We start from the raw sequence: 16,629 nt of genomic DNA on the forward strand, positions 1-16,629 counted from the left end.
TTCTTTTTGAAACAATACAATCCTTTTTGTATAACTCATAAGTATTAATATTTCCCTGGTCATCAGGGTGGCATAGTCAGCTATATTTTAGAGTTTCTTTTTTACAATTCTTTCCCGCCACATTCAGTTTTATAAATGTTAAATACAGAAATGTTTATAAGAAATAAACCTGCTCGGGGGGCATCAGATATAATAACTTTCTCACTGGCAACTATTGTAGAAAACAAACGTGTGATAGCAAAGATTTGCAGTTTTGCACATGTGACGTCACTCAAACACAGAAGCAGGAAACAGGAAACTCTTCAGTTCAGAGAAAGAGAAACTGAAGTGAAGTGGAGCTGTTGTGTGTTTGTGTCTGCTGTAAAATGGCAGAAGCCAGAATTTCTCAGGATGAGTTCCTGTGTTCAGTGTGTCTGGATCTCCTGAAGGATCCAGTGGTCATTCCCTGTGGACACAGTTACTGTAAGAGCTGTATTACAGAGTGCTGGGATCAGGAGGATCAGATGAGCGGCTGCACATGCCCTCAGTGCAAACAGACCTTCAGTCCAAGACCTGCTTTAGCTAAAAACACCATGCTGACTGATGTGGTGGACAAACTGAAGAAGAGAAAACTTTCTGATGACTGTTACGCTGGAGCTGGAGATGTTCAGTGTGACGCCTGTACTGAAAGAAAACATAAAGCCGTCAAGTCCTGTCTGGGATGTCTGGAGTCTTATTGTCAGAATCACCTTGAAGAACATGAGAGTTTGTTTAAAAGAAAGAGACACAATCTGACCGATGCCACTGGACGACTGCAGGAGATGATCTGCCAAACACATGATAAACCCCGTGAGGTTTTCTGCCGCACCGATCAGACGTGTATATGTGTGCTGTGTACGATGGACGAACATAAAAACCACAACACTGTATCAGCTGCAGCAGAGAAACAGGTATGAACTTTAAACTAGACACTGATGAAATAATGCTGACACTGTTTATATATCTCACGTCGCACCTTTGACCATGGGTATCCTCAGAGGATCGATATGACCTATGACCAGTGCATATTTGAAATAGCGATGTTGGCTTACGATCCTCTATATCCTCCAGGGGGATCAAATTGATGAAATATTGATTTAGAAGATTTTTAACTCTGATTTTGGGTTCTATCTGCAGGCCACGTGTTGGATTTAGCATTCCATCACAGAGGCATTTTATGTGTGCTCTCCCCTCATCTCTATGAGCAAGTGATAAAATACGTTTCTAATGATGAGATTAACGACATTTTAACAGACCATATCATAAGGGTGAATCACAATATTTTAGCTAGATGAATATATAAAAATATCTTAATTTTTTCAGAGGGTCACAGCAGCCGTTGTGAGTGGATACCAGCATTCAGACTGAGCAGTCGTACACACTTTCACATTTAGGGGAAAGGTTTTATGGGGGCTTTCCATAGGCATAACAATTTTTGTACTGCAACTTTATATTCTATCCCGTACACCTAAACACAGTCAGAAGAGATGGAAGCCCTGCACATGTTATTTGATCCCCTCATTTCAGTGGGTGAGGGCTTCTTAGTCAATAACACAAATACACAATAACAAGTCCTTAGTTGGTGTTATCTGCAGCTGTCAAACCTTCAGTGAAAACACAAAACTTTCCGAGAACTTGTTCAAGGCTAAAGACAACGAACACACTAGTTTTATAGAAATAAGTATCAAAGGTTATCAAACCAAAACCTGTTTACTACAGAAAACTAGAATTCCGCTTTTAACAAAAACATCTCATATGAGTTTAACATAATTAAAAACACTGTAACTTCCCATTACAGGGATAAATGTTGTGGTATTACTATCTTTTTGGCCACATTTTGTCCACACAACATAAGGGAATACCTGACCACACACACACACACACACACACACACACACACACACACACACACACACACACACACACACACACACACACACACACACACACACACACACACACACACACACACACAGGTGATTAAAGGAATATAAATAAAAAATATAAAACAATGAATAATAATAAATATGTTACTAAAATTTATTTAAACATGTATCATGCTTCAGATGCTCACAGAGACAGGAGAAGTTATACTGTATGTAATATGTAAAGTTAGTCTGCTAACACCTTTCCAGAGTGAATGTTTGATAGAGTCAAAAAATAATTTCAAACCATAATCTAAAAAGTCTAAATTGCAACTTTTAAAATGAAAAGATTGTCTAAATTAAATCTTTAAAGTTTTATTACATCTTCTATTTTTCTTCCTAGAAGACTACTGTAAAATCGGATGCCCAATGGTAGAAATTATATAGTTTAAACTTAACATTAAAGTATTTTATTTAAATATTTATTATTATTATATTTATATTAAACAGCGTCTGTTCAAAACTTTAAAGTGCTTAGTCATCTTTGATCAAAAGATTCAAGCACCATTTTTGTCCATGTGACATGAAACATATTGACAAAATCTGTAAACTAGAAATATTTTGTTTTAAAAAGATTTAAAATGTGAAGGTGTCTGACACCGCACAGATACAACTCTCACATCGATTGTAAAACGAGGACTGCTCTTATTTAGTTTAAGTTATTTCTTAAATTATATTATATATAGGGAAGGCGGGGATATTATTGTGGAAAATCTGTCCAAGACAGGGTTTAAAATACAATTGAAATCTTCCCCTACAATAAAATTTTTGCTGTTCATTCCTGAGAATGTTGAAAAAATCTGGTGGGTGGGCTGGAGGGCAATAGACATACATCAAGAAGATTTTGTATCCTTGGACAGAGCCTTTAATCATAACATATCGCCCATATTTATCATTAACAGATGTTTAAATGGTAAGTTCTTACTTATCAATATTGCTACACCCCTACTCTTAGATAAAAAAGAGGAGAAAAACACCTGCCCAAAGCCTCCTTGCTGTAGTTTCATATGTTCTATATTGTCTTTTTCCGTCTTATGGGGTTATGGAACCCTCGGACATTCCATGTACAAATTTTCAGACAATTACTTATCATAATATGAATTCAATTCAATTCAATTCAATTCAAATTTATTTGTATAGCGCTTTTCACGATACATATCGTTTCAAAGCAGCTTCACAGAAAATGCATGCGTCTACATTACAATTTAAATTGATTTGTACATGTTATGCATTTCAGAAATGCACATATACAAAGCACACAGATTAGCTAACTATCTATTATTAATCAATATAATAACTATGGCACAGAAATAAGTGAAATAAGAATACATGTTGTTAGTGAATAGGGTATATGGAGATGAGCATGAGTGCGTGTTGATGCAGAGCTGCGTCATCTGAAGTCCTCGCAGGAGTTGAGTCGTCTCTTCGCAGGTGTTCGTTATCTGAAGTCCAAGGGCGTAGGTTTGGTCTCAGCTTTGGTGGGGACATCCCGCGAGGTTTGCCCAGATTATATAGTCTATTATTTATGTTACTGAGTATGGAAATGCACCAGTTTAGGAATAAATACGCCTATGAATTTATGAGGCTCTAAATTATATTTGTATTTCTTTATTAATGCTTAACTGTACTTGGAATTCTTTTTGTAAGATACTAGTGCCTTAATGGTGATTTCCTATGTTATTTCAGACTGTTGGCAATACAGAATATCACAAAACAGAAGTGAATTAATCTACTTCATCTCATTATACTGTATCCTGACTGATACACCATCCTGTATACTGTCCCTAAATAACTAGTATAACTGTATAATAATAAAAAATGCACTCTCTCTCCAAAAAAAAGAGACTGTGTGTAATGCTGAACAACCACATTTTTTATTAACAAATTATTATGTACAGTAGTATTTACACTAACAAAAAATAGTGTCACAATGAAGTACTCCAAAAAAATTAACCAAAAAAACAAAGCAAAAACATCTTTATTCTACTATTCGCACTCAAAATTAGAACTCCATTATGGCTACTTTCCACATTTTACTGCATTTTCTTGATTCCTTCCTTTTATCTAAACTTGCCAAACAGATGCCTACGTCTGTCATTTACAGATACAAACTGTTGGCCTACATCTTTAAGGTCCACTTTGTCAAGGGCCTCTTGATGCACATGGCATACAGTTACATTATTAAGACGCTGCTGAAACAAGTAGATCGTAACCAAGTTTTCAGTCTCGTCAGTGCACTGAAGCTTCGTTCAGCTTCAGCTGAGGCCACAGGGACAACCAACAACAACCTAACAAGCTTCTCAACCTCATCAAATAAGCCTCTCACCTCACTTGGCATTGCTTTGAGAATGCATGCAGCTTCATCATTTGATGTGATCCTATGCTTTGAAAGAAACTTTGGTAGCTGAACCTTCAAAATGTCCCTGTTTATTTCTGGATACTGTACAATCACATCATCCATCTGCCCAGTTAGGAGAACATTCTCGATCTGTTTCAGTTTCTGTAAGTCTGGTTGGTTAAACCGTTCCTTGAATTGAATGCTCAAACTGTCCAACACCTTGAAAAATTCTATTCTATAGTATTCCTCTGGTGTTTTTGGCTTATGCTGACTAGCACCGCCAGTGAATCTTCTGGGGGGATTTCTTTGATGAGGGAGTTGAATAGGTTAAATTCCCAGGGAGTCTACCATTACCACTGCCTTCTCAAACACTTCTGCAAACTTTTCTTCACTCCTTTTTTCTTGAAGAGTTAAACAAACATAGTCAACAGCAGCTTGCATGCCTTTAATTGTTTGGGACTGCTTTTGCAATGATTTGTTTAAGCACTCAAGCTCTTCCAACACCTCTGATGCTAGCAGCAGTCCAAGTACAGTCTTACCCTTCTGGAAGCGATCTAGGAGACCATTGGCTCTAGTGCCAGTTTCAGAACCAATTGAGGCCATTTCCTCCAAACTACATAACACAGCCTCATACTGGCTAAGAACTGTATCAACAGCTTGACCACGCACTGTCCACCCAGTTGGACACAGAGGTTTAACTGTTTTGGTAGGCCCCTCAGATGTTAGATGGCTAGCCAATACCCCTTTGAATTTCCCTGATTGGTTGCTCAGAGTTCCAAGTTCATGGACCCACTGCAATGTGTCACGTAGTAAGGTAGAGGCACTGCAAGCACTCTGTGTTATAAGATTCACACAATGTGCACAACAACGCACATACAAAGCCAATGGCTGTTCTCTCTTCAACACTGCCTGTGCCCCTGAGAACTTCCCTGACATATTGGCTGCTCCATCGTATGTCTGACCTCGCAAGCCAGAGATTGGAATATTCAATCTCAGGAGCACATCAATAGCTAGGTTAGCCATCTGATCACCAGTTGTCCCTAGTGCCTCATACAATCCCACAAAGACTTCCTGCGGCACAAGATCATGATCCACATATCTGAGACATATGGAAACCTGCTCTTTCCCCTGTCAGTGATGCGCGGGTCAATGTATAAACAACCCGCACCCGACCGACGTTTTCAACTAACCCGCCCGCAACTCGGACCGCAAAAAAAAAGAAGAAAATATTGTACCCGACCCGCTTCCTGACCCGCATTTTATAAAAGTAGTAAATGCTCATCGTAGCTCATTGGGCCATTGAGAAAATGTTTCAGGCCCTGACGTGGTGTGCTCAGAGGTGCAGCGGCGAGAGCAGGCAGTTCTTGAGGCGGCCCATCATTTTCCATTTCAGCTCCAGATGCATATTATTGATGAACGCGATGTTTATGTTTCGACCCGGCTTGAAGAATTCATCAGCCCACATTTGGAAAACATTTGGAAAAGTGTGAAAGCCCTTAGGAGCGCAAACTGTTATTTTTCTAAAGCTGTATGATATAGCCTAGTGTTATGTAATACAGGCTTGATTTATTCATTTATTTCGTTTAATTTTCTTAACAATTAAGATGCTGCATGTGTTTATCCAGTCTAATCGAAGTGTGCGTCTCTCCCCCGACTTTCCCAACAAAAATCCCGCCCCCTCTCAGAAAATACATAAAACTGACTTTAAATGCGTTTAAAAGTAGCCTATTAAAATGGTACAATGGCATTGCTCAGTTCAACGTTTTGGGAAATCGGGCATTTTGTCCCGCGTCAGCATTTATTCAAAAGTTAATAAGGCTCAACATTCAAAAGGTAAATAAGGATTTATTGACGATCCGACCGACCGTGACCCGAATATCATTAAAAATATTTTTGGATGACTCGTAACCGCGGGTAACTGCGGGTGGCCGCAGGCACCCGCTCATTTTGGATCAACCCGCGCATCACTGTCCCCTGTATATCCTGAGTACCATCCATTATGATGGAAAACTGAAGCACAGACAAGGACCTGATTGTTGAGGCAATTTCCCTCACAATTGTGTTGGCAAATAAAGCTAAGTACTCATTTTGGCACTGTGGACTGATATAATCATGGCAACGTTTGAACCAAGAGGATAGAATAGGGTCCTTGGTTGCAAGGAATTTCACAAGATGGTAAAAATTACCCTCATTAACCTCATGTCCTCGAAAGGCAACTCCTTGCCTTGCTAGATATCTCAAAGAGCCCATGATTTGCTCGAGACAGTACCTCACCTCCTCCTGTGATCTAGCCATTGAACTGGATATTTGTGTGTGCACTGGATTTTGCTCCACTGCATTGACAGTAATGGCGTGATGGTGGGCTTTGCTTCCCTTGTGGCGATTAAAGCCTTCTACGGCATGTTTCCAATTGTTAAACCCATTAGAGCAAAAGGCAGAGTCATTTCTTTTCTCTAGAGTGGTCTTTTTGATGGTGTATGCTTTGACACACTCAAAACAAAGAACTTTCTGCAATGTAGGACTATAATGCAGCCATGGATATTGACTAAACCACTTTGCCTGAAACCGTAACTTCTTGTTTTGAAGTTTCTGTACTTTTATAAATTTTGGATCAGGCTGGTACGGCGCACTTCCCATGTCCAGGACACTGGTACACTGACTTGCTTGAGGATCACTGTTGCTCTTACTGACTGTCTACTGAAGTGCAAACAAAACTTACCCTGGTCTTTATCCACAATGATATCCTTTTATACTAAGTACCAATTCATTTCACTTTCACATAATAAAACAGGTAGACTATATTTATATTTAATAATTTGCTACTAATCAATAGTAGTAGAGGAGCGTGGGGCACAACCTAAAGCGGGTTAGTTGTAACACATGGTTTAACACTTTCCACACGTAAGGATGACCAAACTTTGTGTATTTACTAGTCACCATATCAACTTTATTTAGAGGAAAATATTGCGCCAAAATTAAAAAAATCTTTGGAAGATATCATTGAACATTTATTTAACCATCGCAAAAGTAAATTACTTAAGTTTATTTTTAATCTCTGTTTTTTGTGTTAATTTAAAATAAGAAAAAACTGATATAATTTTAATCTTATATCTGTTATTTACCAGTTGATATAGTTCTTTAATGCTGATCTAACAGCAGAAGACACGAGCCGGGGTTTAAATCCCAGTTGTGCAGGCGGGGCATGTTGTCGCACTGAGCCCCTATTAGAAATAGAATCTGCACTACCGCTGCTAGTTTGTTTGGCTAGTTATTTTGCCTACTTACACTCTGCTTAATGAAAAAGCTTTGTATGTCCCCTTTCTTCTTCTTGGGTGGCATAGCTGATGTACAAAGCACAAAAAGGCAAACATGTACATGCTGAAGGGCAAAGGGCATAAATGTTTTACTCTGGCCTTTTATAGGGTATGCAGACAGCCCTGGTAACTTACCGCTGTCTTCGATAGACACACCCGCTCGCTTGTCTGCCAGTGTAAGCTTTTGACACTCCCGTGAGTGTAGATACATGCACACCAACCACCCCCACCCCCTCCCTCTCCCTCCCCATGTGTTTTCAGCCAATCAAATGGCGGCGTTTCTTGTACTGTCTTCCTGGCCGTCGGAATCAATCCATAACAGCCCAAAGAAGTTCGCGAAAATATTGGTGGGGACAATTTTGTAATCTTAAAATATTGATTGGGACTAGTACCTAGCGTCCCCCCCCCCCTAAACCTACGCCCATGCTGAAGTCTTTATTAGAAGCTGGATCCAGACTGGAGCTGACGGACTCTCTAGTTACCTCGGGATGGCCGTCCCGAGATAAAACAGAACAGAAAAATAATTAGCGTAGCTGCTGTTCAAGGCATTAAGCAAAGACGATCATGTGCATTGATATAACTATAGAGTACAAGGTTAGGAGAAGCATCATGTGAATGCCTGGCTAAAGAGGTGCGTCTTTAATCTAGATTTAAACTGGAGGAGTGAGTCTGAGCCCCGAACATTATTAGGAAGGCAATTCCATAGTTTAGGTGCCAAATATTAAAACGTTCTTCCTCCTTTAGTTGACTTAGATATCCTCTGTATGACCAGAAGCCCAGAGTTTAGTGATCTTAAAGATCGTGATGGGTTATAAGGCGATAGAAGATCAGTTAAATACACAGGAGCTAAACCATTTAGGGCCTTATAGGTCAGTAGCAATACTTTATAATTGATACGAAACTTAACAGGTAACCAGTGTAGAGATGTTAGAACTGGTGTTATGAGATCATATTTTCTTGACCTAGTAAGAACTCTAGCAGCTGCATTTTGGACTAATTGTAGCTTGTTTATTGAGGAGGCAGGACAGCCAGCTAGTAGTGCATTACAGTAATCTAGAGTATAGGTCATAAATGCATGGATGCGTGGAAGAAGGCTGTTTTTGTAGTATTTGAAATATGATTTTCAAAAGACAAGTTGCTGTCTAATATAAGTCAAGTCAAGTCAAGTCAACTTTATTTATATAGCGCTTTTAAAAATACAGATTGTTTCAAAGCAGCTTTACAGTGTTAAACAGGAAAATAATGCAGCATAATTTTATTCAGACGTCTAGCCATTCTGGAGAAAAAAATTTCATCAGTTCATTTCAATTATCACACAGTGACAGTGTGGGCTTTATATCAGTAATTTGAGCAGTAATTTAGTTTATATGGTTAATTTAGTTTAATAATTCGATTTATTTCGTTGAAAAATGTAGTGTCCCCAACTGAGCACGCCAAGCCAGAGGCAACAGTGGCAAGAAAACAAAAACCCCATCAGGTGACCTAATGGAGAAAAATAAACCTTGGGAGAAACCAGGCTCAGTCGGGGTGCCAGTTCTCCTCTGGCCAATTAACAAACAGCGTATGATTATTATTCTGGAAACTTTACAGGTCAGAGGTCATTATAGATCGGAATATTCAAAGGATCGGAGGCAACACGCCGGAGACGGGTTTATTGAGGATGACATATCGATTTAAGTATTATTAAATTGCAATATTCGAACAATCGGAGTCATCACGCCAGAGACGGGTTTATTGAGGATGCCGTGTCGATGAGGCAGTTGCAGGGGGAGTCTAATTGACACGGTCTCTGCAGACACTTCAGGGTCCTGCGTTGGTCATGTCTGGGCGCAGGTCCACCATCTGATCTGGATATGGCCTGGATCCGGCTGACTTCAGTAAACCTCGGGATAAAACAGAGAGACTATCATTAGCGTAGATGCCATTCTTCCGATGATGTAACGAGTACATCAGGTGTTATGGGAAGTGTTCCCGGTTCCGGCTGACCTAGTTAATGCAGCCTAACAATCATTTAATTGAAAAAGTGTTTTATGTGTATGCCACAGTAAAGAGATGTGTTTTTAGTCTAGATTTAAACTGACAGAGTGTGTCTGCTTCCCGAACAATGTTAGGAAGACTGTTCCAGAGTTTAGGTGCTAAATAGGAAAAGGATCGACCGCCTGCAGTTGATTTGGATATTCTCGGTATTATCAACTGGCCAGAATTTTGAGACCGCAGTAGACGTGATGGGGTATAATGTGTTAAGAGCTCGCTCAAGTATTGGGGAGCTAGACCATTTAATGCTTTGTAAGTAATAAGCAAGATTTTAAAATGTATGCAATGTTTAATAGGCAGCCAGTGCAATGTTGACAGAACTGGGCTAATATGGTCGTACTTCCTGGTTCTAGTAAGAACTCGAGCTGCTGCGTTTTGGACCAGCTGGAAATTATTTATTAAGCGAGCAGGGCAACCACCCAGTAGAGCATTACAATAATCTAGCCTTGAGGTCATGAACGCATGAACTAACTGTTCAGCATTTTGCATTGAGGGCATGTGCCGTAATTTAGATGTATTTTTAAGATGGTAGAATGCAGTTTTACAGATGCTAGAAACGTGGCTTTCAAACGAAAGATTGGTATCAAAGAGCACACCCAGGTTCCTCACTGACGACGAGGACTTGACAGAACAGCCATCAAGTGTTAGACAGTATTCTAGGTTACTACTTGTGGAGCTTTTTTGTTCAATAATTAAAAATAAAAAAAATTCTGAATTGAGTTGCAGGAAATTACTGGTCATCCAATGTTTTATATCAGCTATGCATTCTGTTAATCTTGTGAATTGGTACGTTTCTTCAGGGCGTGAAGAAATATAGAGCTGAGTATCGTCAGCATAACAATGAAAACTAACGCCATGCTTCCTAATGATATCTCCCAGTGGTAGTATGTACAGGGTGAAGAACAGCAGTCCTAGCACTGAGCCCTGCGGTACTCCATACTGAACTTGCGATCGGTGTGACATCTCTTCATTTACTGCTACAAACTGATAACGGTCGCATAGGTATGATTTAAACCATGATAAAGCAATTCCACTAATACCTACATCATTTTCGAGTCTATTCAAAAGAATGTTGTGGTCGATAGTATCAAATGCAGCGCTAAGATCGAGTAACACTAATAGAGAGATACAGCCACGATCGGATGATAATTGTAAGTCATTTGTAACTCTGATGAGAGCAGTCTCAGTGCTATGATACGATCTAAATCCTGACTGGAAATCCTCACAGATACCATTTCTTTCTAAAAAGGAACATAATTGTGAAGACACTGCCTTTTCAAGTATTTTTGACAGAAAGGGTAGATTTGAGATTGGTCTATAATTGACTAATTCCGTAGGATCAAGTTGCGTTTTTTTAATAAGTGGTTTACTAATAGCCAACTTAAAAGTTTTCGGTGCATATCCTAATGACAAATATGAATTAACCCTCTGGAGTCTGAGCTCTTTTGGGGCCCTTTAGAAGTTTTGACATGCTCTGACATTTGTGTTTTTTTCAGTTGCTTATAAACAACTGAATGGCAAAAGTGTAATTACACTGTATTCAGCACAAACTGGGCTACCAGAATATGTGAGAAACATGTATGTACATGCTTGTATTTTTGAGAGAAAAATGTTTATGCACGGATTTTGAAAAAAAAAAAAAAATTAAATTAAGGCCTCAAAACAAACAATAGATACTTTTGACTCCATCTTGTATTTCCATAGAGTTTTTTCTTTAAACTGATGTGAGAATCATTGAGCCTACTCATTCACATAAAACAATACACTGATTTATAATTTGTAAGACAGTTTCTCTTCTAAAAGCCAATATGCGAGGAGGCGTGATATCTAATGAATAATGATGAGATAGCACCTGAGATAACAAAGGACTCGCATTAATGAGCTGCATAATGAATGAGCTGCAGGTAAGTCTGTGACAGAGAGCAACAGGGCAAAGGAAATATATATTTTTTGTAGTTTATTATATTTGGAATGTAATCAACAAAGGCCTATTATATTTTAAATGATCAGAAGATTTGACTACACTGCAAAAAATGCTCTTCTTATTTGGTATTTTTTTCTTGTTTCCAGTACAAATATTTAAAATTCTTAAATCAAGATTAATTTACTAGCTAAGTACAAATTTCTGAGCGGAAAACGTCTTAGGTTACGTATGTAACCATGGTTCCCTGAGAGGGAACGAGACGCTGCGTCAAGCGCTGCGGGAACGCCCCTGCGTTTGCGTCATGAAGCACTCGTAAAATCAGTCCAATGGCGTGACAGGACGTCATAGGCGGGTGACGTCAGCGACCAGGAAACTATAAAGCACCCCTGAACCAAACAATGTCAGCTTCTGAAAAAGTCGAACAAGTCGGTCACGGGCATGCCGGGAGTATGGCAAAGCGACGCAGCGTCTCGTTCCCTCTCAGGGAACCATGGTTACATACGTAACCTGAGACGTTCCCTTTCAAGGGAACTCGCGCTGCGTCAAGCGCTGCGGGAACTCAATACCCATGTCGCCATAATTCTCAAGTGCCCGTACATGTGAAGTCGTAGCGCACATTTAAGCTATAAGCACCCGAGAACCTGGAGTAGAGGCTACATCCAGGTTGTAAAACCTCACAAAAGTGTGCGGAGAGGACCACCCTGCCGCATCACAGACCTCCTGCAGGGAGACTCCTGACAGAAGAGCCAAAGAGGCAGCCATACTCCGAGTAGAGTGTGCTCGGACCTTTAGTGGTGAAGGTTGGCCGGCCGACTCATATGCAAGTGAAATAGCCTCGACTATCCACTTGCTTAGCGTTTGCTTAGATGCGGGTTTCCCCTTATTTGGAGACCCGAAACAGACGAACAGTTGCTCAGATTTTCGCCACAGGGCAGCTCTGTGGACATAAGCATCTAGTGCCCTCACTGGGCAGAGCAGATTTAATTTCTCCTGGTCTGAATTCTGAAAGGGAAGCGGAGAGAAGGCCTGCAGCATGATAGGACCTGCCACGTTCGTGGGAACTTTGGGGACATATCCTTCTTTTGGAAACAAGAATACTTTCACCATCCCTGGCGCAAACTCAAGACAGGAAGGGGCAACAGACAATGCTTGCAAACCCCCTACTCTCTTCAGAGAAGAAATGGCCAAGAGAAATACAGTTTTTAGTGTTAGAAATTTCTCTGGCACCTCCTCGATCGGCTCAAAGGGGGCCAATGCTAGACCTTCTAGCACCACGGCCAGATCCCAGGTCGGCACCCTCGAGCGTGCCGCAGGCCTTAGCCTCAGAGTACCACGAAGGAAGCGAGTAACCCATGGGTGTCTCCCCACCGATGCACTATCCAGATGAACGTGATAGGCAGATATTGCCGACACATAAACCTTCAAGGTGGAAGGGGATAAACCCGAAGAGAACTTCTCTTGTAGGAAATCCAGCACCGAGTTGACTTGGCAGTTAACTGGATTTAGAGAATGGTTGGAACACCATGCAACAAAGACTCTCCATTTAAGGGCATACAGCCTCCTCGTAGAAGGAGCTCTGGAGTGCAACATGGTCTCCACTACCTCAGCAGAGAGACCTGAGTCTGTGAACTGATCCCCCTCAGGGGCCAGGCCCACAGTTTCCATAACTCCGGCCTCGGGTGCAGAATCGACCCCGACGCCTGGGAGAGAAGGTCCCTCCTGATGGGAATCTCCCACGGGGAACCCTCTAGAAGGGACACAATGCCCGAAAGCCATACTCGGCCCGGCCAGAACGGGGCTATTAGCAACAGACGAACCCCGTCCCGGCGTACTCTCTCCAGGACTCCTGGTAGCAACGCCAGAGGGGGAAAGGCGTACAGACGCAGCCTCGGCCACGTCTGCACCATGGCATCCAACCCCAGAGGGGCTGGATGTGTGAGGGAATAAAATAGGGGACAGTGCGTTGTCTCCTGAGACGCAAACAAATCCACCTGAGCCTGACCGAAGTGGTTCCATAGGAGCTCCACCACCTCTGGGTGGAGTCTCCAGTTCCCTGGCACCACTCCCTGCCTCGACAGGGAGTCTGCCGTCGTGTTCAGATACCCCGGAATGTATACTGCTCGTAACGATAACAGTTTGCCCTGGGCCCAAACTAAGACTCGATGAGCCAACTTCCAAAGCCGGCGCCCCCTGGCGATTTATATAGGAGACCACCGATGTGTTGTCCGAGCGAACCAACACATGATGGCCCCTCAGGTCTGGGAGAAAGTGCCTGAGCGCCAGGAACACGGCCATCAGCTCCAACTGGTTTATATGCCAGGAGAGCTGATGGTCGCTCCACAAACCTTGAGCTGGGCGGCCACTCATGGTCGCCCCCCAGCCGGTGAGAGATGCATCCGTCGTTAGCGTTAAGCGACGACAAGGAGCCCCCAGCACCGGACCCTGGGACAAGAACCAAGGATCTTTCCACATGACTAAGGCACGTAGGCATCGCCGCGTGACCTTGATCATGCGAAACGGATTTCCCCTCGGGGAGAATCCCTTGGTCTTGAGCCACCACTGTAAGGGTCTCATGTACAGCAGGCCAAAAGGTATTACGTTGGACGCTGCTGCCATCAAACCCAGCAGTCTCTGGAACTGCCTTACAGTGACTGACTGGCCTAGCTTCATCTTGGTTACTGAGTCTAGGATCGAATTCACCCTGGCGGGCGCCAGGCGCGCCCTCATGGTGCTCGTGTCCCAAACTACGCCGAGAAAAGTAGTACTCAGTTGTGGAGATAGCACACTTTTCTTTGCGTTTAACCTCAACCCCAACGCCTTCATATGAGCGAGCACAGCATCTCGATGCTGAGCCGCTAGCTGTTCCGACTCTGCTAAGATTAGCCAGTCGTCGATGTAGTTCAGCACGCGAATGCCCTGGAGTCTCAGCGGAGCCAAAGCTGCATCCACGCATTTTGTGAAGGTGCGGGGTGATAGTGCTAGGCCGAATGGAAGAACCCGATATTGGAATGCCTCGCCCCCGAAAGCAAACCTGAGGAACTTCCTGTGTTGAGGAAGGATGGAGACATGGAAGTATGCGTCTTTCAGGTCTATTGTGACACACCAGTCCCTGGACCTGAACTGACACACGATCTGTTTTAGCGTAAGCATCTTGAATCTTAGCTTTTTTACCGCCCGATTTAACTGGCGCAGATCCAGAATAGGACGCAGTCCTCCATCCTTCTTCGGAACTACGAAGTACCGGCTGTAAAACCCTGACTCTCTGCTGTGGGGAGGGACCCTTTCTATAGCCTCTTTCCGCAGAAGAGTCTGTACTTCTTGTTCCATTACCAGAGCCTGCTCGGAGTTTACTACTGTGGGTAGTACCCCGTTGAACCCGTACCCTTTTTCTATAGTACGCAGGACCCACTCTGAGATATTCGGCAGAAGTTTCCACGCTGCCAGAAAATCTACTAAGGGAACCAGCCCCTCGGGGCTGGCCTCTGGATTTTGTTGTGTGGGCAGTTTGGTGTCCTGAAACGGCGCGTTTGAGCCCTCCATGGAGCCACTTGGAGGCCCACTTTGAGCCCTCCATGGAGGGAGCGAGCATCCCCGCGCCGCTACGTTTCCGGGCGGACGTGGAGATATGCGCTCGCCGAGAACCGCTGCGCCCTGAAGCACCAGAGGTGGCAGGGTTGGCAGAACGGCCCCCTGATGGCACCGAGAGGATACGGGTGCCTCGGCACACCGCTTCCCCTTGGAGGGGACTGCCATCAGAAGCCTGACACCCTTGGCGTCAGGACTTCTTCGCCGGGGCCTTCCTAGAGATAAGGACGGTCCTCAGATCCGCTCTACCTCGGGAAGACCTCGGCTGAGAGCGCTGCCCCGGCCCCCAGTCTCTCTGTGGGGGAGCGCGGGTAGCAACACTCTCTTTTTGTTGCGCTCTATATGAGGAGGACGTACTCGGCTGGGTCTGCTCCCGCCCAGCAGCCCCAGAGACATGAGACTTTCTGGGGAGAAACCTCTGAAACGCCGCCGCCTGCTTTTTTGACTCTTGGAACCTCTCGACGACCGCATTAACTGAGTCGCTGAAGAGGCCAGCAGGGGAGATAGGAGAATCTAACAGAAATTTTTTATCTTTCTCTGTGATGTCAGATAAATTCAGCCACAAATGTCTCTCCGTGGCTACCAGGGCTGCCATAGAACGGCCGATGGATTTGGCCGTCTCCTTGGTAGCCCGAAGAGACAAATCTGCAGCTCTCCTAATCTCTGCGATCGTTTCTCTCCCCACTTCTACACATTCGTCATCGATGTCTTTCAGCAGGTCAGCCTGGTATGCTTGAAGCACCGCCATAGTGTGTAAACAGGCGGCCGCCTGACCTGCTGCCGAGTATGCCCTACCCACTAAAGCCGACGTTGTTCTAACCGGCTTAGTGGGCAGCTGCGGGGCTTTTAGCGATGATGCAGACCCGGGAGAGAGATAGCTCGCGAGCGTCTCTTCTACCCGAGGCATCGCCGCATAACCATGCTTTTTCAACCCCACAATGTTGGAATATGCAGTAGTTGTAGGGTTAAATGGACGAAATGATGCCGGTTTAATCCATGATCTTGACACCTCGGTGTGGAGATCAGGAAAAAACGGCAAGCCCCGCTTTGGAGGTTGCGATGTAGATGGCAGGAAGCGTTCGTCTAATTTACTCGGCTGACGAACCACCTGCGTCTCGGCTGGCCAGTCTATTTGCAGCCTGGCAACAGCGCGAGTCACAACCTCCAACAGCTCCTCATTAGCGTGTGAATGAGGCGGCGAAACCTCATCTAAATAATCCAGGCTCACCACATCCAACTCCTCAGAGCTGGAATGATGCTGAGCCTGCGCTTCAGCGCGAGCAGAAGAAACCGCAGCGCGTGCTTCTAACTCGGCAGCTGAAGCGTCAGATCTAGCGGGTAAAGGCAGAGATAGGGGATCACCCGTCTCTAACCCCTCCGCTAGATCCCTCTGCGATCCCCAGGACATAAGCCTTCGCTGTGCCTCAGCAGCAGCGGGACCTGCACCCTGGGGAACGCGAGCCGAAGCGCCCTCCTCAAAGAGCGCTCGGC

General features: G+C 43.6%; 1 protein-coding gene across 1 annotated transcript in view; it reads left to right on the forward strand.

The window, feature by feature from the left end:
• Positions 1-277: 277 nt before the first annotated feature.
• Positions 278-16,629, forward strand: part of LOC307126920 (tripartite motif-containing protein 16-like) — a 37,191-nt gene continuing 20,839 nt past the window's right edge. Inside the window, exon 1 of the mRNA XM_079817791.1 lies at positions 278-929. Within this exon, the coding sequence (XP_079673917.1) occupies positions 366-929 (564 nt within the window). The 5' untranslated portion in view covers positions 278-365. The remainder of the gene's footprint in view (positions 930-16,629) is intronic.

The sequence above is a fragment of the Gobio gobio genome, assembly GCF_949357685.1.
Source record: "Gobio gobio genome assembly, chromosome: 5".
Lineage (NCBI taxonomy): Eukaryota > Metazoa > Chordata > Actinopteri > Cypriniformes > Gobionidae > Gobio > Gobio gobio.